Source organism: Sylvia atricapilla, chromosome 3 (assembly GCF_009819655.1).
Source record: "Sylvia atricapilla isolate bSylAtr1 chromosome 3, bSylAtr1.pri, whole genome shotgun sequence".
Classification (NCBI taxonomy): Eukaryota; Metazoa; Chordata; class Aves; order Passeriformes; family Sylviidae; genus Sylvia; species Sylvia atricapilla.
Genome location: NC_089142.1, coordinates 112,213,159 through 112,234,151, shown reverse-complemented (window position 1 = coordinate 112,234,151; position 20,993 = coordinate 112,213,159). Strand labels below are relative to the sequence as shown.

The 20,993-nt window shown below is 42.5% G+C and overlaps 1 protein-coding gene across 1 annotated transcript in view; it reads left to right on the top strand.

Annotated features, from left to right (window-relative positions):
• CFAP61 (cilia and flagella associated protein 61) overlaps positions 1-20,993 on the top strand; it is an 89,753-nt gene that overhangs the window by 25,623 nt on the left and 43,137 nt on the right. The window contains exons 14-16 of the mRNA XM_066316657.1: positions 343-549; positions 2,365-2,499; positions 14,813-14,940. Of these exons, the coding sequence (XP_066172754.1) occupies positions 343-549; positions 2,365-2,499; positions 14,813-14,940 (470 nt within the window). The remainder of the gene's footprint in view (positions 1-342; positions 550-2,364; positions 2,500-14,812; positions 14,941-20,993) is intronic.

Sequence of the window (20,993 nt, the reverse complement as noted above, 5' to 3'; positions counted from 1 at the left end):
TGGGGTGGCTGTGGCTCTCTGGGTCCAAGGCGGCGGACCCCATCCACCAGCTGGCATAAACCTGTATCAGGCATTGTGGGGAAAGGGTCAGGTGTGCATTCCTTGTAAATAAGGGCAAGCTGCATGGAAAGGTTTTGAGACAATGAAAAGATTTTTGAGGAAAATCTGTCAGTCAGTGCCCTTCAATTGAGGACAGCTCTCAAAGACACTTGGTTTCAATGTTGAGATGTAGTTCCTTGATTGATAGTATATGACTCCTTGATTGGTATTTGCTAAAGTTCTGTCAAGGTAGCTGCTGATGGCTGCTGATCACTGCTAACTCACAAATTCCTAATTTTCCAGGATATTGAGTATATTAGATCACATTACAACATTGAGGACTTCATTCATTTTAATCACCACCAGCAAGAGGAACATGGACATCTTTGCCACTTTGTCTTGAATCCTGTATTTCATCACTATACAAAATACTTTCTAAAGGAGATTCTTCGCTTGAGTCACAAATCTTGTCTTTACTACCCTGTTTATCCAGAATATGTGGAAGGCCAGGTAAGGAGAAAGTAATTAGTATTTCTTGTATTAAATACTGCCACATTTTATCACTTTTTTACTTTGCTTCCATAGATGACTGCAAACAGAGATTTTCTTTTCAATCTGCAGCAAACTGTACTTTCTTTTCTTCCTGTCTGACATACCCTGGACCCATGGATACAGCTCTTGCATAGCAGGGCTGATGCGTGGTGTCCACCAGTGTCTTCAGGAGGCATGGTGGGGAGGAGAATGGGAATGGCCTTGGCTCCCTGCCCAGCACAAGGGTAATGTAGCCTGAGTAAATGCAAGGGGATCATCCTAAACAAATCCATGTGGCTTATAGAAACTCTCCCAAAAGCATTCGGGTACTCTAGACTGTGTTTCACCAAAAGTCAATGGGACCTGGGCACCTGATTGGCTTTTGGAGGGGGACTTGTATTACTGCAAGTGTCACAGGACAACCGTGATACTGAACTTCCAATGGAGTAAATCCTTTTCCGAGAGGAACATAATTCAGAAATACTCACAAATGTGTTTTGTCATCAGTCTTGTGTCAGAAAAGGGAACACAAGGTAAAGTTTCCAAGCCTGTGTTGCCATCTGAAGCTGCTGCCTGGCCCGGGCAATCACCCAGGCTCCTGGCACCACTGACGAAAACACATGATGCATCCCAAGGGCAGTTCATCCATCGATTGTACCTGCGTGTCTGTAGACCGATGGAATTTTCCCCTGGAGACTGATCTCCAGCTCAGGCTTCTGTCTAAACACCTGGCACCTGGTGTTTAGATGGTGACTGAGATGAGTTCTGTCCTTGGTGACTTGGGTGTTTTTGAAATCACCACTGGCTTTCTTGTGTGAACTCTTGGCATGTTAGACTGAGGTATGTTTGGAGAAGGATGTGTTTTCCTGTGCACTTTTTGGAGTTCTAAGTGTTCCCATGAGGAACCAATGTTCCTGTGTACCATTACATTCTCAGATTCTAAAGAGGCACTCACAAAAATGGAGTTTAATGGCACTGGAGGGAAGAGAAGCTAAGTCTTGCTGGTTATTCCAGTTTTGCCTGTTTCCAGGCTACAGAGTTACTTTAAGTTACTTTACTTTATCTATTTTTATTATCTAATAAGTGGTAAGTGTGATATTTTCCTTAGTTCTCAACTAAGTAACTTCAAGTTCTAATATTTGTGGATGGAATAGCACTTGAGCGTAATTTAGTTTGCATTAATGTTCATTCTGTATTTCCTGTAATTCTCTTTTCTTCCCTTTCGTGTTGTAAGTTATGCCAGAGCCAGTAATGCTGTAATAGATACAGCTATTTCTAATGATCCAGGCTGCTCAGATGAACATTAGGGTTTTGTTAATTTCAAATTTCTGCCAGTTTATTAACATTTATCACTTGGATGATACCAGACATTTCAGTCAGTATAGAATTTCTATATAAATTCATCTCTGTTCCTTGCCAGATGAGCAAAGGTTAGTAGTGAGCAGATAACAGAGCTTAATGAGGTCAAATCAAGCTGATTCATGATCACTGTGGAGAAAAATATCCTCCTGGGGAAAATACTTGTGCTGAAAAAATCCCATAAACCAAACCACTTGTTTATCTGTCATTCCCACAGAGATAGTAATGTAATTACTCTCATAATTATCTTCATCAGTGTCAGGAATTATCTGCAATTCATTCCTCTGCTCTGAGTATGTTTGTTTATTTGCAGATTTTTGTCTCAGATTTAGCCAACAGAGCTAAGAATTGTGTGTTTGCGAAGCCATGCAGCAGACATCTGTGATGCACTGCTCTGACATTCTCTCTGCTGAAATATGGATTGCTGTCTTTCAGTTCCAACGTCCCTGTGCCCATTCCCTGACATCTGCCCTTCATTACATGGCTCCCGTGCGGCCAAGACGACAGATTGTCTATCCTCTACAAGAACTTGGCGTGAACACTCCATCAGAGCAGGTCTCCAAGGATCAGGTGGGTGACAGCAGCAGCAGCAGGCAGGAGGCATGGTGCCAGCTCACACAGGGCCCGGCAGATGGGCTGGCATTACCCTCTCAGGGCTCACGGCTGCTCCTTAATTACAGTGGCCATGCTGGCCGGCGGATCTCGCTCTGCCGCCGCGCCTGGCTGGGCTGGGCCCACAGCCCAGCACACACAGTGGCCACCGGGGCAGAACCCTTTCTGCTCCATGCAGACATGATGGCAGCGCTTTGTCACGGCCTCCCAGCATCTTCTGAGTGCTCTGCTTGCTGCTGAGCCCTTGCTTCTGCTAGCTTTATTGAGGTGCTGTGCTCCACAAGCAGAAAAAAGACGATGCCATGCTGTTGACTCTTTCTGTAGAGATTCCTTAAGTACATTTTATTTTTCAGTCCCAAGGTCAGGTTTCTTTCATGCATGAGATACCCTTTAACACGCAAAGTGACTTAACAGCAAAGGAGAAGATTGTTTTCACTAACAATGGTTTTACTTGCAAAGAACTGGTGCATCCTGGAGGTTCTGAATGAGAAGTCTCTTAACATTTCATTTTTAAAAAAGCTGTCACCCAATTCTCTTACACTTTTTAAGTAACTAAAATTTGATGTAAAGGTGATTCCTCACAAGCATAACTAGTGAAGCTGAAATATTAGGAAAAACACAATTAGTGATGGATTCTCTCAGTAGGTAGTTGTAATTCCATGGAGAAACATAATTAGGGAACTTTGCCTACTAACTTCCAGTTGGCTGAGATGGGCTTCCATATAATATTTTTAGTGCTGTCCTTTTCTCAGTTAGTCAGTAGGTTTTGGCACCTAAAACTCTTAATTAGGCAGCAGCTGGCAAAGCAAAATCCAGAACATGGCTGAGGCTGTTGGTCTGGGTTTGGCTTTGTTCAACAGCCTTCCCTCCACATGCACATCCCTGCCTTTCTCTTCTCTGCAGAATGAACTCTGATGTTTTTCTTTGAACTGCTTATTCTTAATCTTTAAAATGACTATTCTCTTCCTAAAAGAGGTCATCTTAGCATTTTTTTGAAGCTGGAAAATTGCAGACTTTCCTGTGTTTGAAAGTTGTGCAAATCTTTTGGCTGCTCGTGTTCTTCCTGAGGTTTTCTGAACTTCTCTGTAGGTAGTGGCATAATGGTTTGAAATCTCAAATTCGAATTTCTATTTAATAGAACGTGTGAAATTTTTGCTAAGAAGTCGCACTGGCAAAACCCTAATTCAAGGCCAGCCACTATTTAAGTATCCATGCATCTGCCTCTGCATGAATTACAGATTTTTGACAGGCTGTGCTCTATCAGAATAGACATCTGGAGCTAAGTGCTGGGTGGTAACTTGAGGATAAAGCTAGTCTGCTGCTGCTGGCTTCTCTGAAATACCAAGAACTTGAAACCATGTAAAACTAAATTGACTCTTCTGTCAAGTGAATGAAGTGACCTTTGGCCACCATATGTTGGGAAGCTGTGTAACATAAGGAGCAGCTTGCCACGGAGACCTGAGCATACTTGTGAGTAAGGAGGTGGTGCTGCTTTTAGACCTTGGGTTGCAGCCAGGAACAAGGCACTTGCTCCCTCTGCTCAGATGCCTCGTAAAGGAAGATTGATCCCCATCAATAATCTTGCATTACCCTGCTAAATCCTGTAGTGAAGGTACAAATAAACTGAGGTGTATTTTATAAATTAATATAATCAAGTTTCAGTAGGCACAATATTATCTTTCTGCCTTTTTGTAGTGATTAAAAGGCTTTGTCAAACCTACTGTAAACAGTAAGGTGTGCAATCTATGAGGCAGAGAACAACCTGTCCCACCAAGAAGATAAATGTGCTAGCTCTCCAGAATGGAAAGGCTGAGAATTGTCATGTTATGAAATACAGTGAGACAAGGTGAAACATATTTTGGTTGTAGAAGATGCTAACGGGCTAGGAAGTGAGGGGAAAAGGACATGGAAGAGCAATGTTGTGAGGAAGGTGTGGAGAAGAGAGGGAGAAAAGGTGAAAGGCAGACAAAGAGTATGGAGTAGGAATTATGGGAAGATATCTGAGGCCAGCACCTGCAGAGGAGTAAGGAGAAAAAGTCTCCTGTCATCTTTGTTTTGGTGGTTTTAAACAAGATCAGGGCAGGATCTTGCAAGATGTTTGGATTGGGCAAACAGGGATTCCAAGCATTTGAGACTACTCCTCATTTCTTTATCCCATGTCTCTATCCCAGCTCACCAGACTGATTTAAACTGAGGGGGCTTTGCCTTCTCCTATTTGAAAGCAGCTCCTCCAGAAGTGAATCTGTGCCTGCTTTGTTCCCATGACATGGAGAGCGGGTTATCACTGTAATTGCTGCTTTAGTGTGCTCTGCAGTAGTGGCAGGATTTGTCACATGAACTACAAGATGAGGATTGTAAATGCAAGTTGATTTCAGAAATGTAAAATTTTCATTGATTGCCTGCCCTAATTGATTGCTTGAGTATCTGTTGCTTATAATGGAGATAATTGTGGTGATATTCTTGCTTTGATACCCACAAGATGCCCCTTGATATCTAGTAATCAACAAATCATCATCTGCCTCTCATCTATTGCTTTTTCAGCTGCCTTCCTCATGTTCCAGCCCCTCTTGAGCTCTTACTCTTCTTTTCTAGCTGCAGTGTCTTTTTCCCCAGTAAGAGCTTGGGGCTGAGCATCTCATCAATTTTGTGTTGGGGCACAGCTCCTGATTTGTGTGTGGATGTGTGTGGACTGTTGGTGGCTCCATATCTCAGCAAGCGTGGAGTGTCTTCCCAGTCTGTGTCTTCCCAGTACATTCCAGCCTGCTTAGAGCATGAAGGGAATTCACTCATATGTATAGATCCAGGGCACGCACGGACGCTTTCCTGCTTCCTTCTTCCAAAGCCAGAAGAGAAACCAGCAATCTAAACCGCAGAAGCTCTGCTCTCTGCTAGGTCTTGAGCATGGGTCTCATCTGTGCTGGAGAGGTGCTTTTCCTGTGGGTCTGGATGAGTTGTTACAGACAGATGAGCACAATGTGTGGTAACTTGTTCCTGTGGTCCCTCTGTCAACTCTCTCTATTCTTCTGGTGTCTGGAAAAACCACCAAGGGAGAAGTGCCATGTGTCACCCTCTCATGGATTCCTGGCCTGCTCCCTCCTGTCTTGTGCAGGGAGTGTGAGCTGTGTCTTGTGGTTTTAAAGAAGCATAGATCTTCCTCCCATAGGCTCTCTGGCAGAGCTAGATGTCAGCTGGAGAAAGCTACTCTCTAACTCCAGGAATTTATTTTACAGCCCCACAACCAACTGTTACCTGTGTGGCCATTTACCTGCAGTTTTCTCCAGGCCCTTGGGGCATTTCCCCTGGTTCAGTCTTGTCTCTGGTTTGACACAGGCTTTTGAGGTGTATTGTGGCTTTTTGCTAAAATGGCACAGTGACTCCAGAGAAATACAGAGCTTAGGAGCTCTCCCTGCTCCTCCCCCTATTTGTCATCCTTTTCATGAACACTTTGCTGTAAGTTTTAAGGCTATCACAGGCTTTTTCACTTGTTCTCTTAATCCACAGCTCTTTGCTGCTTCATCTTTGCCTCAGAAACCTTGTCACTCCCCCAAGCAGTGGCTCCATTTCCTGAAGGGCAGTAAATTCTTCCTTACTTCTTCTTTTGCTTTGAGTTTGCAAATACATTTTGCTACTGATTTTGTGTGTCTGTTCCTACCAAACTCTCCCATTGTTCTGCTGAAGAAGTTCGGGTAAATTGGGTAAGACTGGACTGAGAAGCCACAAAGCACAAGATATTAATCTTGCCTCCCATTAGAAGTCTCCCACTTTAGTCCTCTGGAATGACACAGTTGCTGATTTGCTTCTTGTCCTGAGGTATCCACACTTTGGGATACCTGTTGATCAGCAAGTGTGGCAGAGGTGCCACGTCTTGGCTCAGAATTGCATCTGCCACACATCTGCCACACTGGGGTTCAGGGCACAGACATGACAAAGCTCCTGCCTGTTCATTAGATAAAACACTTTGTACAGCTGTGCCAAAGCAAAAGGAAATCTCTCATTTTTGTATTCTGGATCAGCAACTGGTGGTGTAATGCCAACTGGCAGGAGATCAAAAGATCCAAACTCTTAATTCCCTCGGCATTAAAGCAGATTAGATTATTATTCTGGTTTGCACATCTGTCAGTCACTGCAGTCATGTTACATGAAAAACAGTTGGTTACAACAGAATCCTGAATATTTATAAAGTGCTGCTGGCCTTCATGGTACATGTCATTATTGGTGGAGTAGAAAACTATAGATAATAAAATAATTTTTAATTATTTCTTCGTAAATAAGCAGTTTATAAACTTGTATGCTTTCTCACCATCTGGAAGCATTCTGTTCTCCATCTGCTTAATATAATTATCAACGTAAGGGAAGAATAGGTGATATAATTAACAAGAATAACTGATCCACAATGAAGAACAAAAATGTTGCACATCTGTTGAATTATTTCCTTGGTTTTGCCCTTTTATTATTATTCATGCTATTTGGTTTATTATATTTTTATTTCATGGCTGCATTCAAGCAATCAGGCTTTATTGCACAGTTTAGAATTGTTTTTTCTGCTCCAGCTCATAAAAAGAACAGTTGCAGAAGCCCATGAAGTGTTGTATAAATTTAGTTAGCTCAGTGTGAGATTCGAATAGAAAATGGAGACCAAGGCAATGCAAACTCAACAGTTTCCAGTGCCATGTGGAGGTATTTTTGTGTGTTTCTCTGATTCCACCATGATGCTTATAGTAAAGGCTATGAGTAAATAGCCTGAGAACAGTTTAAAATAGTAATTAAAAGGACATGAGAGGAAAATGTCCTTGCTTTTAGATCCCTCTTAAAACTTATTCCATTGCAGTCTGTGTTCACAACTACATACTCAAATGACTTGTGAATGAAGGAGCCATCCTGGATATCTCTCTATTCTGTGAGCTTTTTATGTCCATTATAAAATTGCAGGACTTTTTAAAAAAGTATATATTTACCATGTTTTGTAAAAAGAAAAGGAGAAATTAGCTATCAGGTAAAACCAGAAAAAAAATTTAAAACATTTTCGAACTTGACAAACTTTCTCTTGTGGGGAAGCTTGTTTAAAAAGCAGAAAGGAAACTGATGTATGTATGTGTTTGTATAAAAAACTCATCCCTAGGAGCTGGTGTCCCATCCAACAAACTCCTGGGGCTCTCTTTTCTTTACTCACTCTCTGTGTGGCTTCTACTTTCTGGTGTTTAGTCCAGTTCATTACCAGTGTCTGAACTTTTCACTAGTGCCCAGACTGAGCACAAGCCTTTACCTTGACCTATGCAGGCAGAGGAGCAGAAAGGACTCAGAACTGATAGGCTGACTGTTAACACCACCATGCATGGGGGTGTCCAGTCCCAGCTAGTCCACAGTGTACAGCTTGAAAATTTTAGCTCAGTTGTAATTCAAAGGTAATAAAAACAAGGACTTTAAATCAAAATTTAAAACGCTGGGGAGAGGCTATTCACAGAGGCTGCCACGGAACAATCCATTCTGAGCAAACAAAGCCCTTTGCTTCTGACTGCAGCTGAGAGCGTGAACTGCATGGTTTGTCACCTTACACATCCACAGAGAAATGTCAAGAAGGTGGAGAAGGGAGAGGCACAAGTGCTGTGAAGCACCAGAGCCTCTGCTTTGGAGTGCGTGCCCATCCTGGGCACTGGCCACTCCTCGTCCTGGTCTTCAGGCATGACCACAGGAACATCCAGCTCTGCTCCTGGAGTTGCTTCTGGAACAGCAGAGCCTGGAGTAACTGCTATTTTACCCTCTCACTGTCTGCCTTGGAACCAAGTATATACCTATAGCAATTAAACTGGCAGTTTCAGTTCTGTTTATGTGCAGTTGAAGCAGTGGAATGTACTGAAGATGGCTAAAATATGGAAGGTCTTTCAGGGTTTGAGTTTTGTTTTTTGTTTTTTTTTTTCATCATTAGGCCTCTACTAAGATAAAGAGCAAATATAGCAGAGAGCCTAGGGAGGATGAGCAAGACAATTCCCTGCGTTTTAAATATCAAGGCTTATGTATCAAAGTTAAAATGGCAGAGTTACTTTGTGTTACAATTTGTGTATGGGCGCTGGGATTACAAACAAAGGCTTGGTGTGGATAGTTTTCACTTAACCAGGAGAGTAGTATTAATTTTTAAAGCAGTGACTGTTGCTTAAGATGCTCATGTGCTTAGTAATGAATTTTTAATGCTTTTGTAGTATGTGCATGGATGAAAATCCATAACTTACTGTTGTTCCCATTGGCTGGTGAAGGGGATGGTTTTATCGCACCAGTAGGCACACAAACAGGCGTTCTGAAGTGAGGCTGATAACAAATTTTCTCACTGTAAATGTCAGTGGGGTTTGTGCAATGCTGCCGTTACATTTTGTTTGCAAGACTGAGTGTCACACCGTTGTGGGAGGCACCAGATGGCATCATTAACAGGAATGTTTACGACTTAATGTGCATGTGTGAAATTAAAAGTAAGATGACCTATCTTTGTTTTGAAAGCATCATGTCAGTGCTGTACAGGTGTTAATAACATTTGTGATAAACTGAAATAGGCACGTCTGCTTACAAACAGGTCAGACATGGCTCAAAGGTTTTTCAAAGCCGTTTGTTACATTGACAATCCAGCTTGTTAGGAGGAAACAGATGTTTTTGCCACAGAAAGGTAATGTTTGCCATTATAAAATAGAGCTTTGTTTCTGCTTTCACTAAAACATGATTCTCTGACTCTACAAATCAATCTCCCTTCATATCCTGGATTATTATTTATTACCTCATGTTCATTATTTTCAGTATGAAATGTTAAGATTTTTATTCTATTTTTTCAAACTTTTAACTTTATACCTCTCTAACGTTCTTCAATGAGTTCAGTATATTTCAAGTGATGCATCTGTTGCCCTGAGTCTGTAGGTAAGGTGCCTGTGCCTACCTCTCATGCTGGCTCCACTCTTTTGCTGGGGAGTGTGTGTGTGGGCAGCTGCCTCTGCAGGCTGGCTCAGTCTGCCCAGACGCCAGTGTAAGCTGCCCCTTGGCTGCTGCTCCTGTGATCAGGCCAGGGGTTCCCATAGTGCTCCTTTCCCCAGGAACTACCAGGCATGCTTCTCTCTCAGGGGGATGTGGAGCTTATGGGGTCAATCCTTGGCTAAAGCCCAAGTTTATATTTGCTGCTCTCTTTCCTCTTGCCTTGGAGAATATGGCACAGACAGATGACCTGGGAAGCAATGACTGCTGTCAGAGGACTAGAGCCAGCCATGTGCTTTTTACCCCCTTGCCAGCTTGAATGCTTTGATCGAGTTCCTGTGCCTTCCTGTCCTCCTCTTTCTTCCCAGAAAAACGGGGAGAACTACTGAGCTCTCTGAAAGTGGCCCCATTCCGAGTTCATTTCTTTGGCCTTTGAAGCAGAGCAGCAAGCAGTCGTCAGGTCCTTACATGAGTGTGAAATGCCTGGCTCTCACTGGGCTGGGGATCCAAATGTCAGTGCTCTAAGGGAAAAAGAGCAGCTTTTTACCATGGTAACAGTGGTTCTGCAAGGAAATTAAATAGATGTGTCTGTGCTCTGCTCTCTTCTGCTGCTGGTTGGAGTTAAGCAGGAAATCCCTAGTTTGGTATAGAGCCATGGGGACTGGCATACAATTGTTTATGAAGACAGAGGTGTCTTTTTCCAGAAGCTGAGGATCAGCATTTACCCACACAGGCATAATAATGGTGTAATAATACTGACTTAATTCATAAAAGCCTTGAGGATCTGTGGATGAAAATATTCTGTAAAGGTGAGGTATTATCTGTCCAGATCACAGTTCCAAAAGAAGGGTTCTTTGACAAAGACGAAACAATTAAGGCTGCACTCTTCATCACTGTTTCTTTTTCTGTTTTCTTTTCCTTCTGTTTCTGGTGTTTCTATAAATCTGTGAATGCTTGGAAACAGGTTTTAAAAACATGTTTGCAGAGATTTCTAATGAGGCTTTTTGGAATGTAGCTAGTATTTAGAAAACATTTCCTAATGCAGGCTGAAAAAGCATGCATTTCCCAATCAGTTTTGTTCATATCATCTGGGTAAACATTGATGTTTCTTTTTTTAACTTGTGGTTCAGATGGAGCTTGAAATTAAAATAGCTCTGTTTGCTGACCTCCTTGTTTGCCTGCCACTGTCGCTGAGCTCAGCACTACTCTTGTAACAGGTTTGTTAATTGCTTTCACTGCTTCTGATGGCTTTTGCAGTAACAGTTCAGATGGTGTGGATCCTCTAGAGCAGTTACTATCACTGGGGGTTTCTCAGTAGCAAATACTGAAGTAAAACAACAGCATTGCAGGCAGATGTAGAATCCCACAAGCCAGGACTGGGAGGGCCCCTCCAAGTAGTAGTGAAGGATCAGTGAAAATGCCAAGAACATAACAAATGAGGCTGCCCTGTGTTTACCATGCAGTGCTCTGAGCAGCCCTTCTGAATGTGGACCACTGCAAGGTACTTGAACTGCAGCCAACACTTAAGTGCATTTAGCTGGGCAAAGCCCAAGTCCTCAGGGTCTGATAAAGTCAAGCCTAAATTTAATGGTCAGACTTGATAGCCTTAGAGGTCTTTTCCAAACTAAAGGATTCTGTGATGCTGCAAATTCTGCATCATTAGGCGGCCTTTGCATAAGGAGTCCCAGAGAGGACTGCAGCATCTCTGACACACCACTGAGTGTTACTGAGATAGACTTTCCAGTGCCCAGTTCAGAACACAGTGCTGTTTTCTTTTTGGTTTTGTTTTTACATTTTTGGGTGTTCAATTTTCATGGCTTTGTTTATTAAAATGAAGCTAATGTTTGCTGTAAACCCTGACGTATTGTAGAACAATTATTATATGTACATTAATATATGTAGAAAACCTACATCTGGCCCAGGGTCCAATGTTTGAAAACAGAACTAAAAGGTGCTTCAAAATAATCTGGATGTGAGTTTGTACCATCAACATATAATCTAAAGTTATGGCTAAATGTACCAAGAATGCGTTCCCAAGGCATGTGCAAAGCAAAGAGAAAAGCTGGACATGAAGCTGTATGTGGTTGGAAAGTGCAAACGAAATAATGTGTTTGCTGAAACCTAATCAGCATTTCATGACTCTTTTCCCATTGGTTGTGTGGGGTAGAAGGATATGTGAATTCTGGATGCCGTAGATTAATCCTGCTCTGGCCCATGTTGTGCTGTGAGATTGTGAGTGAATGCCTTGGTTCCGTGTAGGGTGTGTGTTGCCAGTGTCTGGGGGCTGCATCAGCATTTTAATGAGCTCTGGTTTGAAGGCTCCAAGTATGGCGCCAGCTGTCCATGTGCAGAAATAGCTCCATGGGCTGATGCCAAAGGGCCACTACTGCCTGTGGCCACCCCTGCCAGCTCTGCTGTCCCTCTGCCCCTAGACAGGAACAGCATGGGGGACAGGGGTGCCAGTACCCCAAAAAATCCATATAATAACCCCAAATAATGTGATGGCCAAAGAAAATCCTGCTTTCTGAGCTACATATGCCTTTTCTACCAATGACAATTAATGCTTTTTGCCTTGCATTAGTTAATGATTGCTGGTTTATTTAATAGATTGGACACAAAATAAACATGTTAGTTTGCTATTGACCTATCAGTTATGATGTCTTATTACCCCTCTAGTGAACACAGGTAGCCATTTGTCCTGACATTTTGTTAAAATAGGTGCTATTATGGGACCAATCCATCTAATTCCTCACTCCCTGGGGCCATTTAGTGTACTTAGCTGTAGAAAGGTGATTTCTGGAGCATGACAGCTGTTGGTACTGGGGCCATTGTGTGGGGAACAAAACAGGTTATATTCTACTCATAGGCTGCCTTTGTCACTGATACAGAAGCCATTTCATAAATTAGACACAACTCTTCCCAGGGAAATTGTACTCCTGCTTTCATTGCTGCAATGCATTAAAATAAACAACCAGCACAGCAGTAGGAGATGTTTGAGCTTGGCATTGCCTTGAGGTGTGTTGGGTTTATGCTGTTTGCTGCTGGCATTCCTGCCTATTTTCACTGATTAGGTCCATTACAAGTAGTTTCTTTTCGTGGTTTCTACCATTTTATTAATTTATTAAGTGCTGCATTTCAACGCAAATGTCACTTAATCATTTTTCCTCCAAAAGTAATTGCTTTTCTAGAAAGTTGCAAGTCTATGTGTGCAGCAAAACCCAGCCTGTCTGAATTGCTTTCTGCCAATCCTGAGAATGTGAATACTGAGGTGAGGGCACATAATCCTTCATGCCCAGTTCTGGGACTGGGAGAGCTCCACATGTGTCAGCATTGGCAGAGGAACAACTCCTGTAGCTGGGGCATAACCATGTAGTGTGTTATAAGAAATGCAGTCAGAATTTGATTTTAAGTAGTGAGGGATGTATGTAATACTTGGCACTGGTTCTTCTTGTTTTCTGAAATCTCTTCTAAAGATGTACACTTTCAGGGAAATACAAAGGGCTTTTTCAGTTTCTGAAATGTGGAAGTGTTACAGCTGTAGTGTGTACGATTAAATTTATTATTAAAACTCTTTTTGCTTGTCTAAGGAGTGTTCAACCATTTCCAGAGTGCTGGCTTTGAATGGGATTATGAAGGTTCTCTGTAGGGACTTGCTGATGTCCTGCATAACCCTGATTTGGAGCAGCAAGGTGGTTCTGTCCCTTGCCCAGGTATTCTTCACTGTGGACCTGTGCTGGCTGCCACCCAGCTGACCTCTGTTAAGCAGCCACCCTGAGCTGGCATATTTTTTGAGGTATCTTCTGGGATTTTCCAAGGGCTGTCCAGCCCCTAAGATGAATCTGGCTCACCACTGGATGTCATCATTGCACTGTGGTGAACTGCAGCTCAAAGACCGTTTGTCTGGCAGTAAAAAAATGTTGCCTAACCAAAGGTGACATTTAATTTTGCCACATTCTGAATGACTTGCTGTGCAGTCATGCCTTTTAGGCAGAGAATTGATCCATAATGCTTCCTTAAGGGACAGGGCAGCACTCTAGTGAGCTCCACAGCAGGGTGAGGCTGTGCTAAAATCTCAGCTGTGGAGGTCCACCAGTGCAAAGACATGGCACAGAAGATCTCTTGGGGATCTCAATGTGCCATGTACTTATTGAGAAGGCCCATGTGATAACCACAGCTTTCAAAGAAAGTAATTACTCTTCATCTATTGAGTTACTCTGTCAGCTGATATATAGAGAATGTGTTTCTACTGGACTTCCACAGGAGGAATTGAAAGGACTTAATTTTATTAGTGTTTAATAGTGTCTCCTGTTTGTAGTAGAGGAAAACCTGTTAGAAGCCTTACATTGCTTCCTTTCTAAGTGCCACAGCAGAATTTTATAGGAGAAGTGTCTGACAAATAGCAAAAGTTACTCCATTTTGTATTGGTCTTCCCAATGCATTTGTGAACCTGCAGTTACCCATTCTGTGAAATGGGAATGTAGGCAACCCAGAGCAGTAGGAAAAATGCAGTGTGTTGTACTGTGAGATGGAAAGTATTTCCTTGTCTTTCATCAGAAATCTGAAAGCTAAATATAGTCAAGGTGAAAAAAAAACCCCATCAAATGCAATATCTCTTGTCTCATAGCTGCATATTTGTTTTTAGAATCTCTGTTAGGTAGTGAGACCTAAAGCGCACGGAAAAAAAACCCATGTGGAGCTTATTCCCTTAGCCAGAATGTGCATGAAGTGGTGTGGAAGCTGATATTAGTAACTACCAACATGACAATAATATTTGTGACTGGAGTACTGCTCCCAGTGGCATTGAGGTACTCGTGTGGCAACCTGGCTTTCCAGGTAGCTGCTCTGTACTTAAGAAAAGAGAAGGATAATTTTGGAAAGGGAGTTTTCAATTAAACACACAGAACCACTCAAAATAGAAGCTCCTAATTAATTTACAAGTAAAACCATTTCCATAAATAAACCAACAAGAGTAAAAAGTGCTCTAGGAGGTATAAAAATGGCCTTAGCAGTATGTAAATACAAGTTCTTGAGGTGTTTGATAAATGGCAGTGAGTGATAGCAGAGGCAATGTTTTGTCCTCTCCTGCAAGGATTCCAGAGCATCTTGCTCTTGTGATTTTCTGTGACCTATTAAACATGTATATATTCCATATATTTTAGTACCACTTAACTGGGGCTGTGCGCAGAAAAATGGTATTAGTCGCATCAGTGAGCCATAAGAAGTTTTGTGTGAATGCAAAGTAATGCATCACTGAGAATTTAATGATTCTTAGCAGGCTTTGACTACCTTTTTAATGCATTTCTATGTCTTACATGTTTTTTTACAGCTGAAATATTCTTTGAACCACACAAATCGAAAGCTGGTGCTGGAATCGAAAGTGTGTATCAACACTAGAATTGTGGTGGTTGGTGCATCTGATGTTGGAATCTCTTTTCTGGAAACATTGATTTTTTGGTAAGTTTTTTATTTTTTTTTTCCTTTGAAAAAGGAATGTATTCAATTTTGTATGGAGAGGGTTGTTTCTTGCATTTAAAGCATTCCTTGAGTCTGTCTCAGTGTACTGGGTGTTAAATGTCTGAGCACCTGCGGATGGAGGGATGGGTACTGGTATCCTGGATGCCTTGGGACTCACAGGATTCCAAGCAACTGCCAGTTGCGTGTGGATCCTTAAGGTGAAGGCATGCTGAAAGTGAGAATTGAAAACACCTGAAGTTGCTTTGGCCATTGTTCTTAGACCACAATCTCATGATGGGAGGTGGAGTCAATGGCCCTTGGCATGTGCTCCCAAGCAGTATTGGCCTTTAAAGCCAGTCGACCCTGGTGGGATCCCAAACCAGCTGAATCCCCCCTTCCCTAAGTGTAAGGCAGGGAAACCTGTGGGTGAGTTGTGCCGTTAACAGCCTTCCCAACATGAGGATAGGGTGCTCTCTCTGATGTTTCACTGCTGTACTCCCCAGGGGCTTACTGGGGAGTCAGACTGTGCGAATGAAGTTCCTTTGGTGCATCATAGAAATGCCATGAAAGACTTGCAGAAATGAATATAAAATTCAAAATCTGAACATGATTCTTACAGCAAGATGCAACAAGAACTGAGAGAGTCCGGTGCTTTTATGGGGGGCGGAGAATGGAAAATTCCAGGTTTTTTTCTTTTTTTAGTTAATCCAGGAGTTTGTATTTCTACAACAACCATTGTTAACATCACAATTTATAGTTTCAATACGTCAAGAGAGGAGTAAGTTGAAGTGCTTTATAGATGTTGTATTGCTGGAGCAGAGCAGAAGAAAATTTCTGCGTCATGCCCTTTTCTTAGTTCTTGACTTCCTGTAGAGCATCCCATCTCAGGGTAAATAGTTTCCTCTCATCCTCCTGTTCTCAGCACCTTTTAGGCTTTCAGTTCACCCCAAATTCAGTTAAACCTGTCCTTTAGAGCTTCTAACCCATTTCTCATTGCTCACCCTGTGCTGTTTGTTGCTACCATTTCATTATAAAGCGCTGTGGGGAAGCCAAAGTGTGTTTGTGCTCCAGGTGTGCCAGCTGAGTCTGTCTGTAGTGAACAGGCCTTTGACCTTGGAGCTCCCTTGTCTCGGCATCCGGCCTCAGACGTGGGGTGCTGCTCGGAGAACTACAGAGCCAGCAGGCAGCACTTAGTGCAGTGTCACAGAATTTATATTAATAGAGGTACAAATTTAATATAAATTAATAGAGGCAAAGAGTCATTTTTAATTTTCACATCAGCAGCAAATAGCCTCCTGATCAATATGAAGGCCTTTTAAAACAACTTAGTTTAATTTACTCATAATTTTCTTATATTGTCTGCAAAGGTTACATGCACTAAAAATAGCTGGATTGAATCAATTTGTGAGCCCTAATCCTTAAAAAGAGGAAGTAGTTTTCTCATCGTTATTCTTCATATTTAATTATTTTACATTACCAGTCACCATGGAAGCACACAAATGTAATTCACTTACCAATGTGGCAATTATTAGAACTCCATCTTGCAAGTGTTTTCAACTTCTTTGAGACCAAAGAAATATATTTTTCATTAGGCAGAGAAATGACCCCGTGAATGAGCTCTGCTGCCCTGTGGCAGGACGTCCCCCGCTGTGCCACAGGCAGCACATCCTGGGGCACAGTGCTCCTGGAGCAGTGCCACAGAGCAGCCATGGCAGCACTGCTCACCCACCCAAACCCCAAAGGAGCTTTAGACTGTTCCCTACTGCCTGAGCAGCATGTGCAGGTATGTGCATAAATGCAGGTGTAGAGCTGCTTTTCTTGAGGATGCACAGGGATTTTTTTGGCTTTTTACCGGAGGGCCAGTGGACGCAGCCGGCTGCAGTAGCAGGGACAGGGCCTGCTGCCTGGCCAGCTATTGGTGTGACAGTGGCTCTGGGGGAGCAGGTGTGACTGTGGGTGGGTTCTTATTTGGTTGGTTGATTTGTTTTTGGTTTTTTTCTTCATTCCTTTGCTAGTTGCAAAGGGACGGGCAGGGCAGCAGGGTTAGACCAGAAGTACACAGGATTACAAACCCCAGTGTTTCCACTTTATCCCAGGGGCTGGTTCCTGGAGCAGAATGCAAACACAGGCAGCAGGGATGGAAGTTTGGCTTAAGGATTGCAGAGCTTGCTCCCAGCAGTGTCTTGTCACTGGTTCCAGTGCACTGGTTCCATTGGCTTTTATCAACCTCTTTGCATATAGCTGTGGAAATTACTATTGTCTTCGATTATAGGGAAAACTGTTTTTAATCCATGGTTTTGAAAACCTGCCTAATCCAAACCCTGATGTAAACAATGACTTATTCTCTGAGGATGTTGGAATATACATAACATGCTACATGAGACAGCCATAAATGAATGGTGCCTAAAATCACAATATTTCACGTGAAATAGTTATGGAATCTGTTTCCTTCTCTCTGTGGTGCATTAAAATAATTATTGCATTTAAGAACTAGATGGATTAAAGAATATTTTTGTCAAAGGCCTGATTTTTTTTCTTGAAGTAGAATTGGAATCCAGCACAGTAAAGCCTGAGTTTTTTGTTTCAGGACAGTGTGTCTCCCACTGGGAGCTTGGGGTACCCAGGATCAGCTCCAAAGTGGCAGGGTTTGAACAGGGTTCCTTTATCTGGCAGCACGGGGGCACACAATATCCTGCACATCTGCCCTGATTGGCTGTAGTTAGCATAATGCTTGCTGGTTAATTAGGCTTCTTATCTTTGCATTTGTCTGGGAACATCTGAAGCTTTCCATGTTGCCTGTCACTAATTAGTTGACTAATTAAATAGTTAGTGCTTACTTGCTGATCACAGAGCTAACATACAGTGAATGGGTTAGTGATGCCCATTGTTTTGTCTTATCTGTCTTTGCCACATGAGCTGACACACATGTGCTTACCTCTGCCTTCCCTTCAGAGCAAGTCAAGCCCAGGCCATGTGCTCAGCGTCACAAGGCGAACATCCCTCAATCGTTGTTGCCTTCCATTGCTTCTGGTGACCGGAGCTCAAGTTGTGACAGAGATAAATCAGATGGATCAGAGCTGGCCTTGTCGCACAGTCAGCATCACAATGAATGCTGACAGTGACTGATATCAGGCATAAACAGGGAAGAGGATGTGGGTCAGTATCAGCCTTCCTAACAGCCTTTGCCAGAAAATAAGACTCAATTAGCATCAGTATGGGCTTATTTTATAGTTACAGTCTTGCTTTTGAGACTGTCTGCAGTTTTAAATAAGATTATTTCAACTTGAAATACTTGCCTTTTAAACATATGCATGCAAACACTTCTCTGAATCCCAGCTGTACTTTCACACTTGAATTTTGTAAGAATTTGTGTATTTTCTCTTGTTACTATTTATATTTGAATACTCCTTAATTCTTGGTGAGTGTTAAAGCTGATCTTGGAAATAGTAGTTTTCTCATAAATGCCTGCTCAAAATTGGAATGAGTCACAAGGGTTATTATTGAAAATGCTGGGCTGCATCTGTCATCCCATATCCTGGTGACTCAGCAGGACATCCACAGCTCTGAGCCTGATAACCTGGTACCTCTGACTGATGCAGTTCAGAGCAAATATAGCAGTGTTCCAAGTGCAAGCACTGCATGTACGTTCTCCAGCTCTCTGCTAAAGCCATGGAGGAAATGTCATCACTTTCTCTTCTGTTCATATTTAGATTGGACATATTTAGATTGGTTTGAAGTTTGTTCCCAGAGATGCAGAGGAGGTGCAGTTCTGAGTCCTCCAGAGAAGTTTCCAGGATGCCTGAAGATTGGCTTGCAAGCAAAGCAAACTGTGCAGGCTGCTGCAGTGGAGAAAAAAGGACTTGTCTGGTTAAGCTATGACCCTTCTCACTAGTGATTGTCGTGGATTTGATTCCTGTTTGCATGTGTGTGTGTATTCTGAGGGCCAGAGTGAGGGTGCTGACACATGGGTGTCACTAATTGAAGGATGGCTGTTTGGGATCAGGAGTTTAGGCCCAGCTAACTTCTCTGCAAGCTGTGTCCTGGGCTTGCCAGCCTTATGTCATGAGGACCTGGCACTGGGGGGGGGGTGCCTCAGAATGTGCAGCTTTGATAAGTTTTGTGTTCTCCTGCTGGCAGGAGGAGCATGTGTGGTTAAACCTCAAGCCTTCTAGGTTTAGGGGCAGGCATCTGCCTGATGGAATTTGGAACATTTTGAGAGTGCCTACTCTGAAGGCAGCATTGCCAGATTTGCACCAGGCCACATCATAGAGTTGGAATACTTATCTCGTCTGCAATAGTTTGGAAAATTGGAGTCTAGTTTACAGCCATAAAACCCCCCCACCATCTTAGTTTCAAACACAGGTAATTGGCCAATAATATTTAAAATGTCCTGTTAGCAAACTGGAATCTGCACTGTGTGTTGCTCACTGAAGCACTCACAGAGCAGCAGGCAAAGCGGTGAGGTTTCTTCACTACACTTCTGTTTTACTGCCTAATTTAGGTACCTTTATTTGTGGAAAATGGTGTTGATGTCTCTCAGCTATGGTTTGGAATCTGCAAGATGATTAAACAGCAAGAGACTGTAACTACCAAGACCATCATCAGATTTCCTTCATTTTCTGTCTAGAAAAATAATTGCCATTTTTGAAGAAAATGAAATGCTGGAACACTTGTGGAATGGAAATTGGAATTTTAAGGAAGGAAGTGCTCTCACTGAAGTAGTGGTTGGATGGAGCTTTGATTAGGTCAGACTCAAGCTAACTTACAGCTGCCCTCGGGAACACTGTAGCTGTGGAAGGATGTGGATGGGTCTGATTTAGCTGCTTGTTTTGAGTGGGTAAGGAAAAGAGCTCTTTAGATTTCCCTGCCCTGTTACAGAAAAATTCATATTGTTGGAACTTTGCCATCTTAGTAACCTAGATTGTGAAAATGCCACATATCTTCAGTGGCTGCTCTAGTTTTTGTAAGCAAAACCAGTTGCTGGGAAGTGAGAGGTAACTGGAAGGGGCACAAGCAGTGACAGCCACAGGAGGGGGCTGAGGTGTTTCAGAGTAATTCATTACAAGGTGGATGGGAGTTCAAAAGAAGAAACTGGAAAAAGACATGTTTGGTAATCTTCAGTGAGAAATCAAGGTTGTAGACTGATGTAAAGCCACCTAAAAAACTAGGAATTAGTAAAGGAATTGGAAGGCAACAGAACCAGAGATGCTGGTGTGTTACGAAAAGGATCAGCACAGAGGATGACAAGAGACAAGCAATGTAATCACAGCAAAATAATCACAAAGAAGGAAATCTAAGACTGATCACTTGAAGAGGGAAGAGTGAGAGGAGTAGTTCATACAACCTAGCAGAAGAATCCAAATTTAACTGGAGAGGGACAGCTTCTGAGATAGGATTGCCCTAGGTTTGGCTGGGATAGAGTTAATTTTCTTTCTAGAAGCTGTGTTTGGATTGCTTATGAGAATAATGTTGATAACTCAGTGATGTAATTGTTACTAAGTAGTGAACCATCAAGTTCAAACTATGGTGAGAGACCCAGCTACCAGTGATGAAGAGAGAAGCACTCCCAGCATCCTTGAAGGGCGTTAGTCAAAGCGTGAAGGAAGTGTCCTTTAGCTCTTTAATGGATTCTTGCTAAGATGTCAAAAATGGTGACAGTGGTAGCTTTCATGGCCTGGGCTTAGAGCTTGTTCTTCTTAGGATGACAGCATCTGATAAAATTACCAATAAACCTGGCAGGAAGTTTCTGGAAAAAAAAAATTACAAAGCACTTTCATCAAAATAGAAGTTTTTGAAGGGACCCTGTTGTTTTAATACTAGGAGGAGGCAACTGGGGCATGATGAAATATTTTGCTGAGAGAGGGAGAGTGGTCATGGGCCAGGTTGTGTGGAAAGCCTCTCATTGACATTTGCATTGACAAGTGTCCCAGTAAACACTATGCTGTTACCCCTTCTTTTGTTGAGCAAATTCATTCCCAATCTTAACACTTTTTCCTAAGGTTGTTCTAAGGGAGAACTGGCTAATCTTTGTTTACTGGTAATTGAAGAGGGGT